Here is a 25,905-nt window from a genome sequence, read left to right on the forward strand (position 1 = left end):
TTTACGTTTTTACTCCAAACTCACTTTATAACGTCAGAGTCGAGTGTTTGAAGTAACTTCCTTCTGACGTGACTTTATATCACAGAGTAATGCAGAATGATATTATTTTATAATATTGAATACAGTGAAAAAGGCTACGCCGATTAGCATTGCATAATATACTTTATTCTTATGAAAATACTCGAGATGTCTAGAAGAACACAGATCAATTATACAGTGCTATGCATAAGTTTAGACACCCATGCTAAAGTTGACTAAAAAGAGGAATAAAAAATCATCTTTTGGAAACTGACCTTAATGCCTTAATTTAAAAAATTAGGAAAAATCCAACCTTTAAGGACACCAATTTTCTTTGTGAATGAATAATGTATCGTAAATAAATGTTCTTCCTTAAAATACAGGGTGCATAAGTTTGGACATCCCTATGTTAAATTCCCATAGAGGCAGGCAGATTTTTATTTTTAAGTATTTTTTTTTATTTTTTGTTTAGGATACTATGCATCCTGATAAAGTTCCCTTGGCCTTTGGAATTAAAATAGCCCCACATCATCACATAGCCTTCACCATACCTAGAGATTGGCATGGGGTACTTTCCATAAGATCATCTCTCAATGCAAATCAAACTAGCTTTTAGGCTAACTGAAATAAAACCATGCCAATCTCTAGGTATGGTGAAGGCTATGTGATGATGTGGGGCTATTTTAATTCCAAAGGCCAAGGGAACTTTATCAGGATGCATAGTATCCTAAAATAAAAATTAAAAAAAACTTAAAAATAAAAATCTGCCTGCCTCTATGGGAATTTAACATAGGGGTGTCCAAACTTATGCACCCTGTATTTTAAGGAAGAACATTTATTTATTTACGATACATTATTCATTCACAAAGAAAATTGGTGTCCTTAAAGGTTGGATTTTTCCTAATTTTTTAAATTAAGGCATTAAGGTCAGTTTCCAAAAGATGATTTTTTATTCCTCTTTTTAGTCAACTTTAGTATGGGTGTCTAAACTTATGCATAGCACTGTATATTGTCGCAATGGTATGTTTATTGTCTTCATGTTTCATCAGTCCAAACGTCTCCAAACGTGCCTTTGTCCGTATAAGGGATTTCCTGGAACGTCATAAGTTTTAATGGTAGTCTATTTACACTAAGTGCAAATAGCCCACCTTTTTGGCAGAGGCTATTTACACTAACTTCACTCACTGACATCTGGTTGGTCAAGACTAAACTATGGAAGACAGTAGTAATAGTGTAGGGGTGAGGCGCGTGGAGGTTTTGATCGAGTTCAAATCCGCCTTCCCTTTTCCTATCACATATCAGATCGGAAAGGCATTTATTTTCAATAATAATAAATATAAAATATTAGAAAAGTGGAAATAAACGTTTTAACGCGTGTTTAATAATAAAGTGTTTATTAGTTAGGGTTAGGGGTAGGTGTTGGGAGGGCTTTATAGTCCCAATAAGTAGGCATCCATTTAATAATTTTAATAAATAGCATCTTTTGTTATTTGCACTTAGTGCAAATGGCCGCTGCATAAGTTTTATGACCTCTATAAGTCTCACTTGTGGACTTTCTGCGTGAGTGCCCCCTCTGGCTACGAGTATGAATGAAACAGACATTACATCACATGTGTGTACTCACTTTACATTTTTATCATAATAATTTAATATTTTCAAATAAAACTTTCAACCTTTCAAAGTTTGTAATTAGAAGATGTCAATATGAACTCAAATATTTCTCAAAATCTCCCAATACCAAATTACCTTAGATACGCTATTCACATTGTTTTTATGGCTCTATATTTTACTAACGATTGACTCATTTGTCTATTTTTAGTCCTCCAAAGCAACTGTAGGAGAAACGTCTGAGACAAAAACTTTATACTTGAATGAACTATATCTCAAAACCTCATTAACGTTTCCTTTGAACAGTTTTCCTCTGAGATGACAACATATTTTAGCTTTTGTCTAATTAACATATAGAAAAAAATAAAAAAAACTGATTGAGTTTTCCTTGTAGTAAAAATGCAGTGTGGGAGGAAAAGAAAAAAGCAGAATATGAAAAGGCAGAACAGATAAAGGAGAGAGAGGAAAAAAAAGAACCAGAAATAGAATATGAGAGAAGCAGAGGATAAATTATTTACCCCTGCGTATCCTTGTGTTACACCACTGACCTGAGACTAACCACTTGACTCTGTCAACCAATCAAACGACAGAATCAGCCTCTTTCACTTAAGAACAAGCTAGTCAAACAGCTAGCCAATATGCATTAACAATAAGCAACACTAAAATTCATTCTTGTTTCTCAAATCTGGAAGAAGAAAAAAGGGAAGAAAAAAAATCAAAAGAGAACCATTACAAACTCTGTGGGTAATTGTGGGTAATTAAAGCTGAAAAAAACATGCATGAACACATGCTTTGAATACAATTAATAGTATACAATTGATCTATATATACTATTTTCAGTATATTATGATTTGAGATGCACTGATTCTCATCTTGCAAACTACTAAGATGTGAGATTAGACAGTAAGCAAGAGACTTTCTGTCAGGAAGCAACTGGGAAAATGACAGGAAATAAGTTTGGAAATGCAACAACATAAATCAACATTATCAACCAGGAATTCCCAGAGTGAATCCAATGGTCTACACAAAAGGTGCCCGTTTTATACACTCACATACAGAACAAACACAAAGAAAGGCTGATAAATGGAGAAGCTGGAGGAGGAAGTTAACAACAATATGAAATGTCAAAATAGCTTTTGAACAAGACACAAACAAGCAGAAATTGAGTATTGCTGATCACATCATACTTCCTTAATAAAAGCCCCTGAGGTAAACATGTATGTAACCATGAGCTAAAATGGGCACAGCTAGCAGGGGACTTGCCTGGATTGCTCAATTCAGGGTTAGAATGATCAACGAATTTCCCCATCATTTTGAAATTGAAGACAGAAACGTGCGAAACAGGCTTTTGTCTCGATAATTCAAGGTCAAGGGTGGAGGCTTCTTTGTGAAGCAATTGCACACACAAATAAACGTGCACAGATAGAAACATGGTTTAAAAGGTGCACTCCATGTCTTACAGGGATTCACACAAAAATGTGCATTCTGTCATTATGTACATTGTGTCGTTCCAAACCTATTTGACCGTTCGACCGAGACATTTTGAATAATGTTCACAATGTTCTTTTGAAAGCTACGGCGAGGAAGATTTTCAACGAATGATAAATTTAGATCTGTTCCTGTTGGCTGATATCTTCAAGAGCAGAGTGGCTGATAGCTGCCATATTGTATTATATACAGTACACAATGAATATAGTATAACGGGCAACTGGATATTGTCCATTCCATGGCTGATGGACAGCTTAGTGGACTTAACAGCTAAAGTTTCCCTAAAATGTTTCAAGGTTTGTTGAATATAATTGTGCGAATATAAGAAAGTATTATAGCATTTGCTTTTCTATAACTAATAATAGAAATGCAAATGGTATGATACTTTTCATATACCATTTACATTCTTTGTTTAACATTTCTACATAAATTAAAAAAAAAAAATGCTTTTTCCCACTTAATACATTAATCAGCCAAACAGAAAAACGTATGTCGAATATCAGCTGATATATCAGCCTTAGTGATGTATCGGACAAACACAACCTTCACATACATATAAGTTATGATATTTCTGCACTCACCGGCTATTAACTAGTGCAAAATCACTAAAATAACTCAGCAACAAACCAAACCAAGCTTTTCAAAACTACAAGAGACACAGTTACCCCAAACACACACACAATGTCTGCTTGACTATCTTTATGGGGACTCCACGTAGACGTAATGGTTTTTATACTAAACTGTATATTCTATCCCCTTACGCTAAGCCTGTGCCTAAACCTACCCATCAGAGAAAACTGTCTGCATTTTTACATTTTCAAAAAAACTCATTCTGTATGATTTATGAGCTTGTTTCCTCATGGGGACCACAATTTAGGTCCCCACGGTGACACGAGTCCCCATGAGTCAGTGTGCATTCTGGTTGAAGTCCCCATCGGGAAAAACAAGCGCACACACACAGCTCAGTTTCGCATACACACCTGCAAAACGACCACTGGCGCGGCGGCGGGAGGGCGACACCAGCTCCTTAACAATCTGCAACACTTGCATGATCAGAAGAGGGCGGGGTCAAGGCACGGACAGGTGTGGTTGGGGGCGGGACCAGTGCAGGGCAAAGAACAACGAGCTTCATTCTCGCCACCCACATACAAAAATGACTGAAAATAGCAATCAAAAGATGATTGGTTTCTCTAAATAAAATGCGGGATTTCCATTTCTACAGCCACCAAACTGAGTGTAGCAAATTCTTCCATTCATTTTATCAGTGATCGCCTCCTCCCCTCAGTCTCTTGTCTTTGTATTCATTTCAAGTTTCTTGAATCCAAAGGCAGCTGTGGTCCGCAAGACCAATTAAAACACATCACTAATTCATAGTTCAGCATCCAAAACACAGTTTCTGTCTTCTTCTGTACTTCATAAACCACATCAAATCCGTTCAGGAGCAGTATTGAGGGTTAAAAACAGCTATGCATCCTGCAGAATTTGCTTTCCGCACTCCAGGTCCCGCCAGTCGAAACATGAGGGTCCGTGTCTGTCTTCTTCTTCATCGCTCACATCATTTCTCGCTGCTTGCCTCTGTCTCTCACAAACACTCTTCTTCCAATCAGAGTTGGATTCTGCAGTTCTTCTCTTGTTTTTTGTTTTGTTTTTTATCACTCTTTCGCAGATAGACACTGTCCAGTTCTCTCTCCTGTTCCCGCCGTATGTGTGTGTGTCAGGTGAGAGAGACCATCTGAAAAAGTGACTCCACTTCTCTCTCTCTATCGCAGTCTCTGGCATCCAAATCAATACAGCCAGGGCAAGCTGTATAACACAGCTCTACTCTATTCTCCTCTCTCTCTCTCTCTCTCGCTTATTCTTCACAGCCCAGCTCGCCACTGACACACGTTCCAGCTTTAAATTAGAGAGCATCTGTTACAACAGCCCCTCCCCTCAACTCTCTCTCCCTCTTTCTCTCCTCTATTCCTCCTGTTCCAGGATTAAATGTGAATATGTAAATGCTGGTCTTATATCATATCCAGATATCCAGAATATCATACACTTGGGATTGTAAAGGTGGAATCCTTCAATCTAGGACAGATGGTAGATATTGGAGTAATAAGAAAATGATTCTGATGCCTCACTCCCGTTAACGAATATTTTTTTGCAATTTTGAAGAAACAATGAGAGAGAAGCCAGTTGTATGTATTTGTAGAGGAATAGAGACATTTCAGAAACATTAATAGAACTAAAGACGTCATGAAAATCTTTCGACCGACAGAAAGACAGACATTAGATACAGAAGCAGACAGATATTAGACAAACAGATAGAGAGACAGACAGACGGACGGATGGATGGATGGATGGATGACAGAAAACAAGACAGACAGGCTGATCGATACATACATAGACAAACAGATTTAGGGCCCTATCTTGCACCCAGCGCAATTGACTTTGTACACCGACGCATGTATCATTCGTATTTTGCACCAGCGCACGGCGGACTTTTCCCTCCACAGACGCACGTCGATAAATTAGGAAATTAACTTGCGCTCCCGGGGGGCGGTTCAGCGCAAAGAGGAGGCGTGTTCCGGCGCAAACGTTCCCTGGTGCTATTTTGCAGGTTTAGAAAACAATTCCGCCACTGACCAGAAAAAACCTAGTCTGCGTTGCGCATGTTATTCATATGCTATTTTAAGGGCGCATGCTTGGCCATAATCAGTGTAGCGTGTGCACAAGGCGCATGCATTTTGCTTCTCTCATCTACACACAGACGCAGCAGTTCTCATTTTTAGAAAACCATACATTATTACAAGGAAAAATATTAACACACGAGGAAAATCATTGTTGTGTCCATGAAGATGTCAGACCTGCAAACTCCTCAGACTAAAAAAGGTGACAGTGTCGCCGGGGGGGGGCACTGTTTTTTTTGCTACATGCTACATGTTTTTTTTGCTACATGCCATGGGATTAATCAATGCATGCTGATGAACAATGTATAATAATAATAATTAATCTGCATACCCTAGTTTTGCACTGATGTAAAAAGACTGACAGTGACACAATAAGACCTCATGTTAGCAAAATGTTTTAATCTTTTAACTCTTAAAAAAAAAAAAAACTCTTAAAAAAAACATGTATGTTCTTTAATGTTTGATTATAATTTTACGGTCTTCACATAGGGATGGGAATTGATAAGATTTTATCAATAATAATGCCACTGACGATTCTGATTATCGATCCAATTCTTTATCGATTCTCTTATCGATTCTTGATAGCACTGTGTGGAAAAATTTAGTCATATGCTTTTTTTTTTTTAAACAAGTGGTTTTCTTTATTTTGAAGTTTAAGCTTGAGTTAGCAAACTGTACTTTTTTATATAATTTATGTAATAAATATAACCTTATTGTAAAGTGTTACTGATTAGTTACACCGATTCAGACGTCACCTGAGTTCACTGTTGGAAAGATTAGTTGTTTTAACCATTCATTAAAATGAATCGGTTCAAAGGAGTCATTAGTTCGCGAATTGGACGTGTCGTGCGCGTTGTGTGATTATGCCAGCAGTTAGGACACTGACATCCAAGATTTGTGTCAACATAAAAACATTTCATCACTGTATAGTTTTATTTCGTTTAATTAAAGTGTTGTTTAAGTCAGCTGGATGTCCAGAACGCTTTTCAGAGAAGATAAGGAAACTTATTTAGCAAAATTCACACCCAGCAGTAATTCAGAAAAAAAAAGTCTTTCGACCTTTTACCACCGTGTCGATTTATTTTTGATTAATATGTGCGAGCGAGGGAGAGAGAGCAACACAGCGCCTAGTTTGGAGACGGTGAAGTCGTTTACACAGAGAGTGCGCGCGCGCGCGACCGGCTCTCTCTCTCTCTCTCTCTGCTCGTTCTTTCAGTTAAACATACACCCTGTCACAAACGCAGCCGTTCATCTACATTACTCACCGATCAAATAAGACTTTGGCGGGACAAAAAATCATTTTGGTGGGCGCTAAAATGCAGGAAAATTCATGCGCGAGTTTCCATTAGACTCGCACGGTAGCCAGGCGTCTCATCAAATGGCGAGCTCAGCTCAGTTGACGCTGTGTGCTTCAAGATTCTGACGCAAGTCCTAAGATTCAAATTGGCCAAGAGAAAAAGTGCTAAGATTCCGATTGGCCCAGAGAAATGTCAATTATAAGAATTATCCAATAATGTTTCACAATTCTAGCCTGCATGGCAGTTACTGTGAGAAACAATATACCCCCCCCCCCCCCCCCCTCGAAAAAAAACTCTCCGGTTCTACGCGATTCACGTAAATGACCCAATCGACCAAGAAAACGGCGATTATCGCCGAAAAGCGACAAGTTTGCAGGTATGAGATGTGAAAAAATAGGCATAAATCTAGCTTACACATTTACCCAAAATTGTATACGCCTGTTTAACCGAAGTTAATTTGGCTGGGTTTCTCCCATCCCCAATGTCACTTCTCTGTGTTTTACAGCCCTGGCGAGAACGTCGGTCTCCTCGGCTGTGAACCGCTCCTGGTGTGAGCCTGGCAAATTCGCCGTTATAATAGCAATCCGCCATGGAACAAGCGCGCCTGCTCTTAAAGGGAATGTGAGATGTCGCTCTGATTGGTTTATTTCACGTTACGCCCAAACCACACCTATGAATAATGAAGCTACTTCAGACCAACCCATTTTAGATTTGCGTCGGGCGCAAGAGTCATTTATCCCGCCGGTATAATAGCAACAGCGCCCCACAAAGTTACTTGCGTTTCGCGCTTGATACTTGCGTTTCAGATCGTTAAAATAGGGCCCATAGTGTGCTGCATTCATAATGCACAAATATGTGTCTTCAGAGCACAATCTGAGAAGGCCCAAGAGAGACTTATAAAAATTGTTACATGATAAAAATAAATAAAAATAATTTCTTATTTGGAAATCACTATTTGGTTGGAATTTTAAGTGCTCAATTATTGCGATCACATAATTGCAACAGGCTTAATTGTGATCATAAATGTGGCAATTCTTCCCTCTTTTTAATAGTTCTCACAAGGGTAATTCCTGTACCGCACACAACAACCCACAGTAAGTGAAAAAAAACAGACATTTGAGAGAGATTTGAAGTGGAGAGGTGTATTTTTTTGCTGTCGTTTTTTTTTTTTTCACACAACACATGCTCTCACAGCAAACCTGCAAAACACTAATCATATGCCAAACCCCAGAGTTAAATCACACATACCTAACCCCATGCATGCATAAAAATGATTACACACACACACCGCTTCAAGCATGCTATTCATCTACCTTTACCTTTCCCAGTGCCTGATCTCGCTCAAGGACAGTGCTATCATGGCTGGCTGCAGTGTGTGTGTGTCTTGTGCAGACATCTAGCAGCACATGTAACCTCTGCTGTAATCAATCTCTACATAATGGCCTCATTTGGATCTAATTACCAACCTACTTTCCTGAAATGTGCTGAAAGCGTCAAAAACACAAAACAGCCTGACAACATTGCATCACTGTTACATCACCACTGCTCACCCCAAAAAGACACTAGTGAACCATGTTTAAACCATGAGAACCATGTGACTATTTAACCACAGCTATCATAGGACTGTAGCTGAAGTACTGCACAAACCTGTGCTAACCAATCTGCAGTGCAACTTAAGCATTACTGCAATCTGTAAATAATACTTTCATTCCTGGAATGTTCTTTTTAACTACTGTAACCTTTGCAGGAACAGATTTCTGAATGAAACAGAGTATGTTAATCTTATTCAGCACTGCTCAGGGGTGAAGATATACAGAAAGACAGACAGACAGACCTTGATTTCCTGATAATTTTGTGTGGTTTAAAAAAAGATTTTCCTCCCCAACACAGAGCTTCAATTATACCAAAGTTATGCTGATCAGACAGCGCATACAAATCAATGTGTCTCTGTCACTGTGGCGTTATGGGAAATTGATGGCTTTGACTTCCAGACTTTCTAACTTAAGAATACTGAACTTTCAGTGAAACAGATTCAAAGAGAGAGAGAGCAAGAGAGAGAGAGACAACACAAAGAAAAGAAAAGACAGAAACTGTAGGATTCCACTAACCCACTTTTAGCTTGCCAACCATTTTCCATCAGAGTTTGAAGCTGAGATTCATGTTATTCAATAGCAGCTGACAACCTTCTATTTATTGGAAGAGTTTTGATCTTGGGGTTTTGGTCTCGAATCTTATTAATATCGCATAAACCTGGTCTTGGACTAGGAGTTAAAACTAGATCTTGGTTTGGATCATGGTCTTCGATCTTATATATTGGTGGAAATTTCCATGACCCACTACAAGTGTTAGGCTGGGTCTTGTTTTTATGTTGTTGTCTTTGTATCTGGGCCTTGAGGATTTAAGATTTGGTCTATATCTAGGGCCTCGAGAGATTTGGGTCTTAAGGGATCACTAATTGGTCTGGTCATTAGGGGGTCTGGAATTGGTCTATATCTGGGTCTGGATCTAAGGGTATCTGCATTTTATGGATGTAAGAGGGTCTAGAGACTTAGGGGGTCTGGTGTTGGTTTGGGTATGGGTCTTAGGGGCTCTGGTGTTGGTTTGGGTATGGATCTTAGGGGGTCTGGGATTGGTCTCAATCTTATGGGATCCATTTTAGTATGGGTCTAAAGTGGGCTCCGATTGGTCTGGTCCTTAGGGGGCCTGCAAATTCTCCAGATCTGAACCTAGAGGAATCAAGTATTGGGCTCAATCCCAATTCTATTTTATACCCCTTCGCCTACCCCTAACCCTTGTCCCTTGAAACAGAGTGGCAAGGCGTAGGGGTGAAAATATTCCCCTAAGAAATGGGACACCACTACTACACCGTTACACGTCGTCGCTAGCGCCTATGTCACAGGAGATGCGCCAATGTTTATCACAAACTTCCAAGATGCCGTCGTCAGCTGTAGTCATCTCAATTGCGTGAGTTACAGCTATTTTTTTTGTTGCATTTTTCTTCTGAAGTTCGCAGAAAACAACGGAGATGACGATATCTTCGACGCCTCATGCCTCATGCGTCACACCAAACGCGAATAGAGCATCTGGTGCGAGTGATTTCAATGTTAAGTCAATGTAAAGACGCGTTTACGCGCGTCTGGAGGTCTTGCGGCATGAATGAGGCGTTTAGCGCGGCGCGGTGGACGCGAATTCGCCTCATTCGCGCGTCCACTTCGCTTCAAACTTTTGCTTTTTACACGCGTCATATTGTTAACGAACTTTAGCGATTTTTTTGCAACCGTTTCTTTGAAGAACATGACAGTAAATATGAACACAAGATTGAATGTGACATAAAGAAAATGATTATTGGCAGCCATGTTGCCTCTGTAGTCGGTGTATGCAGGTACATTTCTCATACCCCTTCGTTTGAAGTGTGGTCCCGAAAAATCTTCGTTTCAAGGGCTATCTGGCCCTTCCCCCTACCCCTTACCCCTTACCCCTACCCCTCCAACCAAAAGAGAATTGAGACAACCCTTCACGGGAACGCGCAAAACGGAGGGGTAGGGCCAAGGAGTAGGGGCAAGGGGTGAATTGGGATTGAGCCTTAGTTCTGAGTCTTAGGGGGTCTGTTATTGGTCTGGCTCTTACATGGTCTGGTATTGGTCTATATCTGGTCCTTGAGAGGTCTAGCATTGGTCTTTAAATGGGTCTTAAAGTCTTAAAGCCGGTGCTTGCCTGGGGATGGTACTTGCTCAGAACTGGATTGAGTTTCCACTGACTTGGGAGCTTGGTTCTGCCCACCAACATCACAGGTTCGGAAGATTCGGAACCAGGATTGGGTCTTAATTGTGGGAGTCTGTTACACTGATCAGTGTGGACAAAGCAGAACTGCTTTGAAATCAGCATTTCTACAGGAAGGCTTGCGGTCCAGACCCTCAGTGTGTCAGAAGTAACAGGCATGATGGACTGTTAAGTTGATGTGATAACAGTACTGGAATTGTAGAAGCTGAATGGAGTGCAAGCGCATGGCTCAGCTGAGCTTTAATAATGCATGCTGAAGCGTGGATTCATTTGATTTAGATATGCAGAGGCACGGTAACATCCCACTGCACCGCACTGTGATCAGTGTGTGTGATGAAGACAGATCATAATGCACCTCTCAAAATGCCCAGCATGAATTTCCCCTCTTTTATTCACTCTCTACTGACGGACAAACGAGACAGTCTGTCACATCCTGTTTGCCACTCTCTCATCCATGTTGTTATGTTTCACATGCAATGTAATGGTTATTTAATTTTGTTTATTCTATTTAACTGATGCATTTATTTATTGTTTGTTGAGAGTTTTGCAGTAATTGCTGGGTTATAAGAGGTTAAAGATAAAATTGTTATATGTGCAAAAACTATTTATTGTACTGTTATCACATTTCTCAGATGGGGGAGACTATGACTATTAGCAGGGTTCTCAAGTCTCACGCATTGGCCGTGAGACACACGCAATTCAACCAGTTCACACGCTCACACGCCACACCGTGTATTTCTCACGCTGAAAAGGCAATGCCAACCAAGTTGTCCTGCAAGCTTTATATATAACGTTGTATACGAGCGCAGGCACACAAAGTGAAGCTTCCTGCCGCCAGCACGTATCTCGGCCAGATTGCGTTCGTTACTAGGCAACATAGATACGCGAACCATAGGCGCGAACACACGGAAGTTGACGGAAAATTCTCGGCCGCCGTACGTTCGTTACTAAGTAACCAACAACATCACGCGAACACACGTCGTGATGGAGTGGATTTATAAGCCGTTTTCCTCATGGGGACCAAAAAATGTGCCCACTCGAACAAGGATTTCGGATATTGCCATCCTTGTGGGGACATTTTGTCCCCATAATGTAAGGTTTACCAGGCCACACTTACACACACACACACACACACACACACACACACACACACACACACACACGCACACACACCTTAATACTATGTCATTTGTTCACAATGTCCCACCACACAATAAATCATTATACCATTACGACTAGACACATTCAAAATGCAAAAAGATTTGTTTTTCCAAACTGTTTGGAGCAATTTGTTATATTTTTGTATATTTGTAATTTTGAAATATAACATTAAAGAGTATATTTGATGTGATTAATTGCTCTGTCATTTATCAGATTTACCAATTGTTATAATTTCAATTTGTGCTGGTTAATTATGAACAATGGTTAAAATTGGGGGGGCGGGGACGGACGGGTGGGGGCGGGGCTCCATTAGGGCTCCTCCCCTAACCGCATGTGATCTCACTCCAAGCTTTTGATAAAACTTGAGAACCCTGTATTAGTATTGAGTTCGATCCTCATTGCAACTTATTCTAGTCATGAATCACCCACTTAGATACGAAGAGACCATCTGACTTGCATGTAAAGTGACCAACTACACTTTAGAGGAGGGTTTATCTCAAATCAATAATGTAAATAAATAAAATAAAACCCTAAGGCTTAGGAGTCTCTGCAGATGGTTGTATAAATGAGTGGAATATGTGTGTAGAGTGTGATCAGAATGTCTATCCATTCTAAAGTAATAAAATATTTCACAAACATCACTTAAAAAAGCTGAAAACACAGTTCTGCTTGTAGATGTCTAGTTTACTTGCCAAGTACGTCAAACAAAACTCTACAATTTTTTCAATATTTGAAACCATGTTCCTCACATTGATTAGCTCTTCCTCAAAAATGCTCATTTTCCCATTACATTGTAAACACGCGTTTGTTTGCCTGTAGACTGGTAAAAGACCATGTTTTACTAATGAATCAGCCTAAATGGCTGTCAATTTAGATCAAATAAAAATCTCTTTTAAAAAAATTTAAATGACATCCAAAATGTGTAGTGTTGGGGTGGTCCCCAGGACAGGTTTGAGAATCCCTGTAAAGGGAAGTGCAAATTATATGCAATGCACCTGGGGAAGTGACTACATGTCAAGCGGAATTTAATGACTTTTTACAAGTCACGATCATGCACCTATGAGTTTGTGTGTGTATGCATCACCGTCACACACACACACACCCTTGAACCAGACATGTGCATCGAAGTAAGAAAACTTCCAAACTTCCGAGCACTGAATTTGGCCCAAACCCAGAGTAGTCCCCCGTATCCTTGGCTGGGATAGGAACCAGCCGAAAGTGAGGAGTTGGGGTGGCGGAGGGATGCAGAAAACTGGTCAAAGAACATAAGTGAGCCAGCTATGTATATATAGGCCTCCTCTCGTGTTGATTGGATAGATAATTTCAGTGATTTCCTCCCGAAACTTTGTTAATAAAACATCATTTAACTCATATAATTTATATTAACTTACATAACTGATGCATAATTTAAATATAAAAAATTTAAAATGGTAATTAAAACACAGACAAGGCTGTTTTTGCAGAGAAAGAGCAGCTTCAGGAATAAGTCTGTAGCTCTGTTCCAGTAAGTGAATGACAGCATAATATCATAAGTGGTCGATTAAGATCGTTCTTCATAAGGAGCGAATCTCCAGAAGATCCTTTGCATCAGACAAAGACCATTCTATCTTGACCACTTGTCAAGGTTAGATCACAAATCCGGGGCAGTCTCTCTCTCTCTCTCTCTCTCTCTCTCTCTGTGTGTGTGTGTGTGTGTGTGTGTGTGTGTGTGTGTGTGTGTGTGTGTACACAGCAAAAGGGCACAGGATCCATTTCCTCATGTTCCACTGTTTACCATGAAATGTAATCACATTCCTGAGTGACTTCCTTCCTGTGATCATAGTTAGCTGTGCAAACACACCCACAAGCTCAACACGGGTATCTGGGTAAAAGTCACATGACAGCTCTAAAGGCCTTTTTCTTTTTTAATGTCATCTTTTTAATGTTTGCCTAGTAGCTACTATTAATTAATTAATTAATTAATTTATTTATTTATTTGCAATAATTAAATAAATATATGCCATTATTATTAACAGCTATGAACAAACCCCAAACCTAAAATTGTATTAGAGTATACCATTTTATTAAATAACTCAAAAGAGGCATGTTTTTTACTTTTCTAAGCACTTTTTTTTTTTTTTTTTTTGCCTGGCATACAATAAAACTGGCAAAAATCCCACAGACTTACGTTGAAGAAGGGAACCGAGTCATATCAGAGAGATTTGGAGCTCTTTCAGTGTGGACCAGTAAGCAACAACTTATTTTGTAGCTTTTCTAAAAATGTCAACAAGTAGGAAAACAGCATTATGTTCTTGTCAATTATTCATAATTAAATGGTAATCTGATGATGATGAACACTGGCTAATTAGAGGGATGTTTAAAACCAACACCACAATTATCATAAGAATATTCTGAATTTATAATATAACATGCTCCCATTTTTTATTAGCATTCCACAAGCATGATCTATAAAAGCAGCTGGAAAAGCCGCCCTGTGTCAGTACATTATCACTTGAATCAATCATAAATTGTGACCAAATCTTTTATAGATTAAGAAACATGACACGCTGAGGGGAAATTAAACGGCATCTTTCTCTTCTTTTTTTTTTTTTAAATCACCCTTCATCTCATTTCAGGTGCTTATTTCAGTTCATCCTGGATGAGTCATTTCTCTCATTAGTGCTGCCAGTCACAGGGGGTAATGAGGGTAATTAACTCAACAGACACACACAAACAGACTCAAACACACACTCTCTCCCTTAGTATCAAAACTCACAAGCAAAGCCAAAAACTAGCCTGTACTGCCAATACTCTACACAAAAACAGTGGCTGAAAAATTTGATCAGACGAAACAGGGAAGCAAATAAACAGGCTGTAATTTGTGTTCCCTGGGTTATATTGTCTACACCACATCCTCAAGAGTCACACACACACACACACACACACACACACAACTCCTGTGCTTGTCTGGCTATTTCAGGTGCCTTTTACTGTCACCGCTTTTGGTCTTTGTGCAATTTCTCTATTTCTGTCCTGATTGATGTTGAAGATGAAAGAATCGAGACTGTGAGGTCTCAGATAACAACAGAAGAAAAATATTGAGAGATGTAGAAGGATGGGGTGTGTAACTAGCTTCAGACTTTAAAGAAACACAAATAAACCTTAATGGTTCGATTCCCAGAACTTGTAGGGCGTTAGGTAAAAAAGTTACAGAAACAGTAAATCCGAAACCGAAAACGGTGTCATTATTTACTCGCACTCATTTATTCCCACATGTCGTTTCAAAACTTTATGCCATTAACCTAAAGTTTTCCTTTTGCATAACTAAACCTAAACCACTCAATTCATACGGATTATTCTTACGAAGTCTTTACCGACTTTTCGAAGCATCAACGTTTTGGTGGAATGTAAAAAAACAAAAAAAAAAGGACAAGGACTGAAATCTATCAGGTTTTCATTAAAATATTTTCAATTGTGTTTTGAACAAGGTCTTATGAGTTTGGAATGACTTGAGGCTGAGTAATTGATGACAGAATTTTCATTTTTGGTTGAAACATCCCTTTAAACACTCAAAAAGCAAGAAAGGTACTCAAAATGTACCATTTCAGTTCAAGCCCAAGACGATTACAATAACAATTCTAAATTTAAAAGATTAGCAAAGTCCAAACCACAACTATAACGGTAACGGCACAGAGGAACAATATCGTTGGAACAATCACTTTTAAAACGCATTTTTTTCAGGCTAATGAATGATAAAAACATTGACAACCAATAAAAATCCATCCTGCTTTAAAGAGTTCGAGCAGATGTCAAAACTGCAGCGTGCACCTGTAAAAAACACAACAATATCGTGCATTGGTGTGGACTCTATTATAGTTATCTTTATGGTTATTGTTCTTGGTGTGAACGGGCCTTAAAGGGATAGTTCACAAAAAAATGAAAATTCTGTCATCATTTGCTCACCCTCAAGTTGTTCCAAACCTGTATGAGTTTCTTTGTTCTGCTGAACACAAAGGAAGATATTTGGAAGAATGTCTGTAACCAAACAGATCTCGGTCCCCATTGACTACCATAGTATATTTTTTTCCTACTATGGAAGTCAATGGGGACCGAGATCTGTTGATTACAAACATTCTTCCAAATATCTTCCTTTGTGTTCAGCAGAACAAAGAAACTCATACAGGTTTGGAACAACTTGAGGGTGAGCAAATGATGACAGAATTTTCATTTTTGGGTGAACTATCCCTTTAAGTATTTGCCTATAGTAACATGCTGTCAAAGTTCAACCAAGTAAGGGTCAATGACACGTCAGATCACTATCATTCACTGTACTGAGAAAAAAGAAATTCTAGTTGGCTAGAGAGTATGTAGCACTATTACTGTTATTGACTGGTTTGGTGTGGACTCCACAGGGGTCACACTGTGTAATCCAGTTAAATGTCTCAACTCAGCCATCCCCCGACATGGCGGCATATTCGCCACAGCAACTGCACACACTTAAATACACTCCAGTCCTAAAACACGCCATCTGTGAGATTGCACGTCAAACTCCCATAAAATCCTGTTCTTACAGGAACTTACTAAAGGATCTGAGTTGATCTAATGCGAATCAGGGACGTCCTTTAACTAGATTTTATAAAGCTCAAGCTGATTTTAACAATGCATCTACAAATAAAGTGGTAATGTTACAAAGTCTTATCACATTTACTCACACAGAGACACACCCGGCCACCTCTGCTGTTATCTCTGATCTCAGCCTGTGTTCGGGATGACACACTAGCATACTGTATATTGGCTATTTAAAAAATAAAAATAGTCTATGAAAGTGCAAAATGCAAATGCAAAAATATTTTTAACCAGCAACATGCTACATTTTTGTAACATAAGCTCTCTATGGCAATTTTAATTCAGCAAGTGTTGTCCAGTTTTCACCTTCAAATTATAAACAGATATTTTGCATTTATATTCCAATTTAGTGTTAAAATATCTCATAAACAATGAGTAAAGAAGAAGAGTAAAACTACTCTTTGCTCTTTTTCTTGTCTCACTGTTTTAAGGGCCTGTTCACCCCAAGAACAACTATAAAGTAACTGTACGTTCACACCGCTGCCGGCGAGAGAGGCAAAATTCGCTCTCGCCGCCCTGCCAACGACGCCGGAGAAAGATTCGGGGACGCTCTGATGCTCTGACGTAGATCGAAGGCGTGATCTTTTTAAACCAATGTTTACAGGATTGCGTTCTCTGGAATCCTCTCAGGCGCAGGACTTCTACATTCTGATTGGTTGCCGCCGAACCACGTCATAGCTTATTACCATAAAGTTGACCTGACTTCAACTCTCCTCGCCGCTCTCACCGTCCAAGACGCGCCGCCCTCGCCGGAGCTCGCCGCCGGCTCTCATTGAAAATGAATGACTTCCGGCCACCTTGACGCTCTCGCCGGCGGCGGTGTGACCGCACAGTAACTATAACGATAACTGTTAGCGTCCATACCAATGCACAATATCGTTCTGTTCATTATGCATGCATTCAGTTTAAATTGTCTGCCGCTTTAAATGCTCAAGCTTTATAAAGTCGGATGGATTCTGATTGGCTGAAAAAGTTTTTATCGTTCATTAGCTGAAAGAAATCGTTGTGAAAGTGATTCCAATGATGTTGTTTCTCTATGCCGTTATCATTATAGTTGTGGTGTGAACTATTCTTTTACATTTTATATCTTTATTAATTTACATGAAGATGAAGCCTTTAATACTACTGTTGTCCACAAGAGGGACAATACATCTTTTTAATCTAATCTTTATCATTATCCAGCATTAGCTGATAAACAAATGTTGGTTAGGGTGCACTGGTACTATAGATTTATATAATTTGCGTATTCTCCATCATGGATATTTTATAGTTTCAGGCCTACATTTCGGTTCGGCCTAGACCCCAACAGCATAGTTGGCATGAAGGTCTTAAATGCTTGAACCCCGTTAATTGCTGCTTGCAGCTATATTTGTTATAGTTATTGTCCTTGGTGTGAACGAGCATTTAGTGGACTATCAAAATTTAAGACATTTTAACAGTGTTGATAAGGATGCACCAATATTCCAATAACCTGATAATTCGATTTGTGTTATAGCCAATAACCAATAAATGGCCAATATTATGATCCTATATGCACCTTATCTTTATGTAGGAGCGGGCACATCCATTTGTAACTTGAATGTGCCTGGCTTCCGGTGTCATTCGCTTCCAGTTATTTTAGCTATACAAAAAACTAGGGATGCACGATACATCGGCCACCATATCGGTATATGTATGATGTATGTTAATTTTTAATGTTATCGTTATCGGCATGATAAGAAAATTTGACCGCTATATTAAAGCCGATAAATAATGGATTATTTCACTTCAGCTGAGACACTTCAGATGCGCACTGTTCGCCATGATGGTTTTGAATTGCTTGAAACCTATAACCTAACTTGAGTTAAGTGCAACATGTGCAACGCAAGTCTGTCATATAAACTACATAAAAATATAGGCTAATGAGAACATTATAATTGTGTGATTAGGACATGGCTTTTAATGGTGAGACTTTTGTTTTTGTAATCAGGCTCTTAAAAATTAGTATATAAAAATTTGGATTTTGGATTTAGATTTATCGGCTAATAGGCCTATATCAGTTATCGGCATTATCGGTTATCGTTTTTTTTATATCGGTGCATCCCTAACAAAAACAGCCCGTTATGCAGCTTGGTATTGCAAACTGGTATGTCTTATCATATTCTTTTAATTTATTATTATATTCATAAACACATTAGTTTGTAGCGCAAATAGTTTTCCCGTTTACTGCACTTTGTTATTTGTTTACCTAAAGAGGTTAACGAATCAGAAGTTGAAAAACTTTTACTCATTTAAAAATAAAGTGGTTACCATGTACTCATTGTTTTAGTGCACTACCAAAAGTTATTAATTTACCACACATACTGCTGAGTTTCCCACAAGGTGAGTGTCTGCTGATTTCCGCATGTACTCACTCATACTGTGATGCCGGGGGTTGGTAGGGGTGTGTGGTCCAGGTGAGGGTCTTCTCAACAGCTGTTCTCCTCAAGGCACTCATGACCTGTACACATCCAACAAATATATCCTTAACACAAAAGCAAACCATTGTAAGTTCTCATTGCAAGCAATTGGTGTAAACCAGTCTTTTAAACCGTTACTAAGAAAAGCAACAGAAGATCCAACAGAAAACCACAGCATTCCAGTCAGCCAGCCAAATGTGCTGAACCAGTGTTATCTCCCAAAGAGAGCAAAGATAACATTCCACCATCCAAACCATCCAGGAATTGAAGGTAGAATGTTGAAGATGTCACAAAACAGGCTTCAGTTTTCATATGAGTATTATTTACAAGTCAATTTAATCATTGAGTCATAAAAAATATGTATATTTCAAATATGCAGGTGTCAACCACCACACCTAAAATAATTTTTGGAAGCAAAAAATATTCGGGCCCTTATGGCATACTTACAAATGAACGATGTTGCCATAATGCGCAAACAAAAAAAGAACTTTTCTCATAACTAACTAAAACAATTACTACTTTGGTGTGGGCAGAATCAAAATCTTAAACCCTGATATGCATCATTTAACCACGACATAATCTCAATTGATATTATCAGTTTATGGAAACTAATTCAGTACAGCCAGTTAGTTTCCGTTTATGCATATTTTCAATGTGCTGTAGCCACCCAGTTGACAAAAAGCCACTTAAAATGAGTGTCTACAAGAAGATTTTGAAATCCGGAAATGTTCCTGGACAGGAGAGGTGATATTCTGATGAATAATATCAGAACAATCCTTTATATTTGTATGCAATGTTTTAATCACTTAATAGTCATATTTATAGAAGTAGCAATGTAAATGTGTTACCGTTTAAGATTAATTAAATACGTTTAACATCGTTTAATTTCTTTAGGCAGGTACCAATGTCAGTAGTGCTTTCATTTAATTTGTGCTTTAATCATTAACTCTGTTTCTAAAGCAACGGCTGAGGGAGTGACGGCAAACTTGACATCATTCTCTCTTTTGACTGCTGTAATCAATTTCTCTAGGCTATATTTTTTCCTTCTTTTGGAAAGTTGTGGAAATGCTATCATGGATTATTTATTTATTTTTTGCTACTGGAGCAACTGGGAATACAAAAATGAGAAGACGAGCACTAGACTGCCGCAGGATAGTAGGGAAATTACTCTGAATGCACATTTGGAAAAGAAAATATATTTAATGTTAACGCAGAGAACATGATTTGTGGTTTGAATAGACTTACAGGTCTATAACGTAGTAAAATAATCGACGTTCTCATGAGTAACTGTCTATATAAGTGCGCTGAATACTGTTACTGGAAATACCAGAGCCGTACACGAAAGTAGTTTATTGCTCAGCTCTAAACTGATAAATATGAACAAATATGCAATACAATATTATAAACATTAACATTGCGAATGTGAATTGTGAAAGTAAATGTACTATGTATGTATTATAAACTTACTATTGCCTATATAAATTTGTTGACACTATTTAGACATTTTTATAATAGAGTCAAATGAATATATATGAAGTTTTATGTGATTATTATTATTTTATTTAGGCTAGTTAGTTCGTTTTTTGGGTGGAGACTATTAACAAAACACGTTAAATTTTTAAAACACAGAAAATGTTTACCTTTAGTAAAACATCCACCTTAAGTCTATACGGCTATAATAAAAGGGACTTTTCACTCATTTTATCATCCACCAGGATGTAAGTACTCTGATTGCTTATAAAAGTAACAGCACACCTCTCTTCAACAGCCAGAAGTTGACGTATTTCAACCAGCTTAAACAAACAGAGCATTTTTTTTAAGTGCCAAATAGACAGTCAACATCTTTGGGAAGTCAACCAAAAATGGCTTACTTATTGTCTCTGAACATTAAACTGGGTTAAAAAATAAAATACAATAAAAACACAGGAGCTTATCTATTTCATAAGACCCAATGAAAGCTTATCTCCTCACTTTGCACCAAACACAAACATACACACAGTGATGATATCAGTACTGTGGTATCAGGCTCGCTGTCATGACCCAGTGTAAAAGAGCTAACTGCTACTCCCACCCTTCCTGCCTTTTCTTGTTTTACCCCTCTCACTCCTTCATTTAGGACCACTAATAACCCCTCTCACTTACTTGCACACCACCCCTGCCTCCTGCAGTCGCCATTCACCATAGTAGAGTAATGATCACTTTCATTGTGTGTGTATGTGGATGATAGTAATGGGACGGCAGCGAGAGGAGGTAATCACTGTAATAAGATGATGCAGGCCGACCGGGTGGAGGTGACAGGAAACGATAAGGGTCGACCCGGGATGGGAAGACGATCTCTCCCTTGACATGCTTGTGTGATGAGCAAACTTTCAGTTGAGGGAATAGTTCAACGAAATATGAAAATTCCACATTATTTACTTAGCCTCACATTGTTCCAAACCTCGGTCTTTAGCATTCAGTGAAAGTAAATAGTGACAAAATAATGACAAAAACAAATGCGTCATGCAAGTAGTCCATAACAGTGTTCATTTTATTAGTCATTTTACCATTTTCATTTTAATGTTTTATTAATTTTGATTTTTTTTTATGTCATCTACATAGTTTCATAAATTTAATTTCAGTTTTAGTCATAGTACATCACGTGTAACTAAATGAAAATGATATAGTAAGTTTAAGGTCTTTAATATTTCATTTTTATTTCAGTTAGTTTTAGCTTATTTTATTCTAAGTAATGAAAATGTTGTCAAAACCACATGAAACCAACAGGATTACAATTTCTAAGAACTTTTCATGTATTTTATTTCTAATTCTTACCCAGCCACAGTAGAGAGAAAGAAAAAGACAACTTTTCAAACAGTGGCTTTCCTCACACAAAGCAATTGTTGGAAGATTTTTAATACAGCATTCAAATCATACAAACTTGTGTGGTTCTATTTGTCCTTCTTTTAGCTTGACTGGTTAGTGTGAAGAACAGTATTCAAAAACATCTCCTTTTGCATTTCATGGAAAATTCAAAGGTCGCATGGGCTTGGAACAAATAGGGTGAGTAAATCATGACAGAACATTCATTTTTTGGGTGAATTATCCCTTTCAGATCAGATGGAAGACAGCAGCCAGGTGAGCGAGAGAGAGAGAGAGAGAGGGGGGGGGGGGGGGGCTCTGGAAAAGCTGGTATTAACGCTGGGATTACTGTGGCCATATGTTCACATGATCTGGGCTGTCAATAGCATGACACAAAGAGGAACAACCATAGGACGGTGAACTTAAACTAGTACATTCAACAAAACCGCACCACCCAGGCACGTTATCCTCGGTTTAACATCTGAATACGTGTGCGTGTTTGTGTGTGTGGGCTGACTGCCTCGTTTTGAGCCAGAGCTGTTCTCTCTGCCAGTGGGCATCAGTACCAGCACTGGCCTCCCCTTCAGTGCCAGGGCAGGAGCTCAGGAATGTGGAGACCTTTAGCACATGCATGTGGGTCTCATTTTTTGCAGTTAGTCAGAAGCTTTGAGCTATATATTGAATATACATATAGGCTATAATAAAGCCTGTATTACTTTGTTGAGAAATGATTTTAATGCACTTTTTAGTTGCACTTAGTGTCATAACTTGCATGAGAAGTTCAATTCAGTTTGTTTTAATCACTAGTTCAAACATTTCATTGAAGTCAAATCTGACTATTTTTGCTGTTTTTTTTTAGCAGTATTTATTAGAAATTATTTACTCCTGCACATATTTTTTTCATTCATGTGCCATCATAATCTTTAATCAAAATAACTTCCCCTCCCTCTTTGATGTTATTAAAGTCTACGGTGACACTGATAAAGTCATTAAATAAGCCTGAACCTCGAGCTGAGACTCGAACGCGGGTTGCCTTGTGCACAGCTACTGCATTAAAGGGGCATTATGCAAGTCTGAGTGTTTTTTCTCTACGAGCTCCCCCTAGTGTCTGGTAGTATAATGCTTTCAAACACTCTGTCGTAAAAACGAACTGTTGTCCCTCCCCCCTCGCCACGAGCAACCCAGCTGATCAGCTGTCAACCTAGCTGAGCAGAGGAACCGGCTATTTCAAAACCAGTTATGTCTACCGAGGCAAGTAAAGCAATACTTTCTTTCCAACTGATGGCGATTTATTTATTTATTGTGTTGTCATGCATACTAGTATTTTTACCGGGAACGAACGATATGAACGAGGCGAACTACTGCTTTCGTGTTTGTTTGTTTGTTTGTTTTTGGGAGAATGGGCATGAGCATAAAAAAATATATATATATCGGAGGCTAATATTTGACTAAAGTTATATTAGCAAGGTCTATAAGTTCATCTGGTAGAATGATGGTTTACCTTTGCTTGTCTAAGAAAACACCAGAACGTTTTTTCTAGCTCGATCATGATATGTGCAACATTTTGCGCGTCTGATATTGCCTACTATCAGACGCGTTGACTTAGTGACATAAAATAAAAGTGTAAGTTACACAAATAAAACCGACAGAGGAACGGCCACACAACTACAGAAATCAAACGTGTTTGCTAATGACAATGCCTAACATCAAAGTTATAGTATCTAGCGTAATGTTACTAGTAAGCCCCTAACAGACAGCGATCATAATAAAAACCTTTACAGACAATAGCAAACATCCTGAGGTCGCAATTACTTGAAATTTAAATATTAAACACAGTTTATTCCAAAGATACTTAACTTACAAGTGCAACAGCAGGATCAGCATCCGTTTTGCAGGCTTCTGTTTCTCTCAGTTCTCACCATTCTGAAAAAGCCGGTCCGATATATTTACTCGAGTCTGACTTCTTGCTCGGTCAGTCTCCCGTTTCCTCTTTCGTTGGTCCTCCGACAAAGATTTCCTAGCTTTCTGCTTCTTTTTTACAGACTCAGCCTCAGCCATAACTCAATCTATCATTGCCCTTTGCTTATAGCTAGCCCGCCAGTGTTTGAATAGGGGCGTGTACGTGTGCAGTGCCGTCAAGCAATTCGTTACATCGCGAGACCTGATATCACGCGATACTTCCTGACACCGACCCGCGTCCCAAAGTTGCAAGTGAGTTTTTTCCGCTCGCGGGCACCAGGGGGGTGCGAAACCACCACCATTCAACCCGAAATGAATAATATAACCATTCCACTGACTCCGAAGCTGTTCAGTTAAGGTTAAAAAGCTACCTAGTGTCCCTTTAAGACACAGCGCTGCCCACAAGGCTATCGCTCATACGGCTTATTTTATTATTGTCTTTCGGTTGTTACATTTCTCACAGATTTCTGTTCGTTCTAAATCAGATACAGATAAATTAGCACAGTAAAGATTACATTTGCATTAGTGAGAGAGAGAGATTGCATGAGAATTAATTCTACCTGGCAGCGTCTCTCTACTAATAGTGCAGTTGTGGGTTTTAGTGACTAAGAAATATATGCTAGAACTGTTCAGTTTCTAAGCTATTTTATTGATAAATCACAGAACAGTGTTGACTACAATTCTGCGCTACTGAATGTTTCTGCCAGCTACTGTCTGTTGTGTGCGTTACAATGCAGCAGCGCATTAGTTCAGAACACAGATTAAAGCTGCCGTCGGCAAACATGTTTTGATCATATTCAGTGAAATCGACACTATAATCCGACAGAACAACATAAATAAGGTGGTTTTAGAAAAAAACACGAGCTTCTAACTCTACCTGGAGCGTGTTATTTGTTTAGCAAAAATCCACCGCTCCCGGATCATCGGGTCCAATCAGCGCAGGGGGGTGTGAGATCTGACTGTCAATCACATGTCGTGCACACGCTGCTGAAGAGACGATGCTGAAGAGACGGACGCGTTCACAGAAAATCAGGTACACACGTACTGACGAGCACGACCTCGATGGGAGGGTGCTCGCTGGTAGTGGGGGAGGGGCATGAGAGTTGTAAACATAAAAAATTTTGGCTAAAATGGCTTACTATCGAAAATATATAGATTCATTTCCAAAATAGATGATACAATTTCATTACCAATTGTAAAATGGGAGTTAGATCTATCACTGAATCCCACCAATCAGTTCTGGTCAGAAATAATACTAAATAACTTTAATATGACTGACAGCTTAAATCAAAAAATTTTGGCTAAGTCGACCCAATCTGCCAGACTTGCCGACTGCAGCTTTAACTTACGTGTACAATAAGCTGTTTAAAATGTGAATTCACCCAATCAATTTTGAGCATTCAGATGGTATAATCAAACATCTTGTGCGCTCTCGGAGTATGCATTTATTTGTCATTTTAACTGTTTGGACGCGGAGCTTTAAAGTGGACTTCAAAGATTTCTTATCCTGTTGCGCCCTCTATAGGCCATGATCAGTGACTAGTCAACGTCAAACTTAAAGCGTCATGGCAGATAATTAAAGTTGACTAGTCTGTGCAACCCCTACTGTGGATTTGCCCCCTACTGCTTATTGGCTAGTTTGTTGTGGTGCTCAGTCCAATTCATTTTCAATGTTTTTCAAAAATCGCTTACTGCACCTTTAATTCGCATCAGTACACAAAAGTTATGCACGACAATAACATTCTGGATGATACAATACTAATTATCTTATTGTTTTTGTGGCTAAGAACCGATTAATGGCTCATTTTAACATCCTATGCTATTTAAGCCCCTTTAGCCCCTTTCACACAGCGCTTTGAACCCGGGAAATTGCCAGAAAGCCTTCTGTGTGAACGCAAACATGACCCGGGATCGATGCCGGGTTGGGGACCTAGTAACATTGCCGTGTTCAGTCCCGGAACGCGCACTGTGTGAACAAAAGCCGTAATATTGCCGTGTCGTAGTGATGACGCTGAACCTGGGATCGTTCGCCAGCTG

The 25,905-nt window shown here is 38.9% G+C and overlaps 1 protein-coding gene across 2 annotated transcripts in view; it reads right to left on the reverse strand.

The window, feature by feature from the left end:
- usp6nl (USP6 N-terminal like) overlaps positions 1–25,905 on the reverse strand; it is a 62,892-nt gene that overhangs the window by 33,640 nt on the left and 3,347 nt on the right. Inside the window, exon 2 of one of the 2 annotated variants that reach the window (XM_084407767.1) lies at positions 19,024–19,109. In XM_084407767.1, coding sequence (XP_084263893.1) covers positions 19,024–19,027 — 4 coding nt within the window. In that variant the 5' untranslated portion in view covers positions 19,028–19,109. Of the gene's footprint in view, positions 1–4,094; positions 4,994–19,023; positions 19,110–25,905 lie in introns of those variants that run through there. The other variant, XM_084407765.1, reaches the window with a different exon arrangement.

The sequence above is a fragment of the Rutilus rutilus genome, assembly GCF_951802725.1.
Source record: "Rutilus rutilus genome assembly, chromosome: 4".
Taxonomy (NCBI): Eukaryota; Metazoa; Chordata; class Actinopteri; order Cypriniformes; family Leuciscidae; genus Rutilus; species Rutilus rutilus.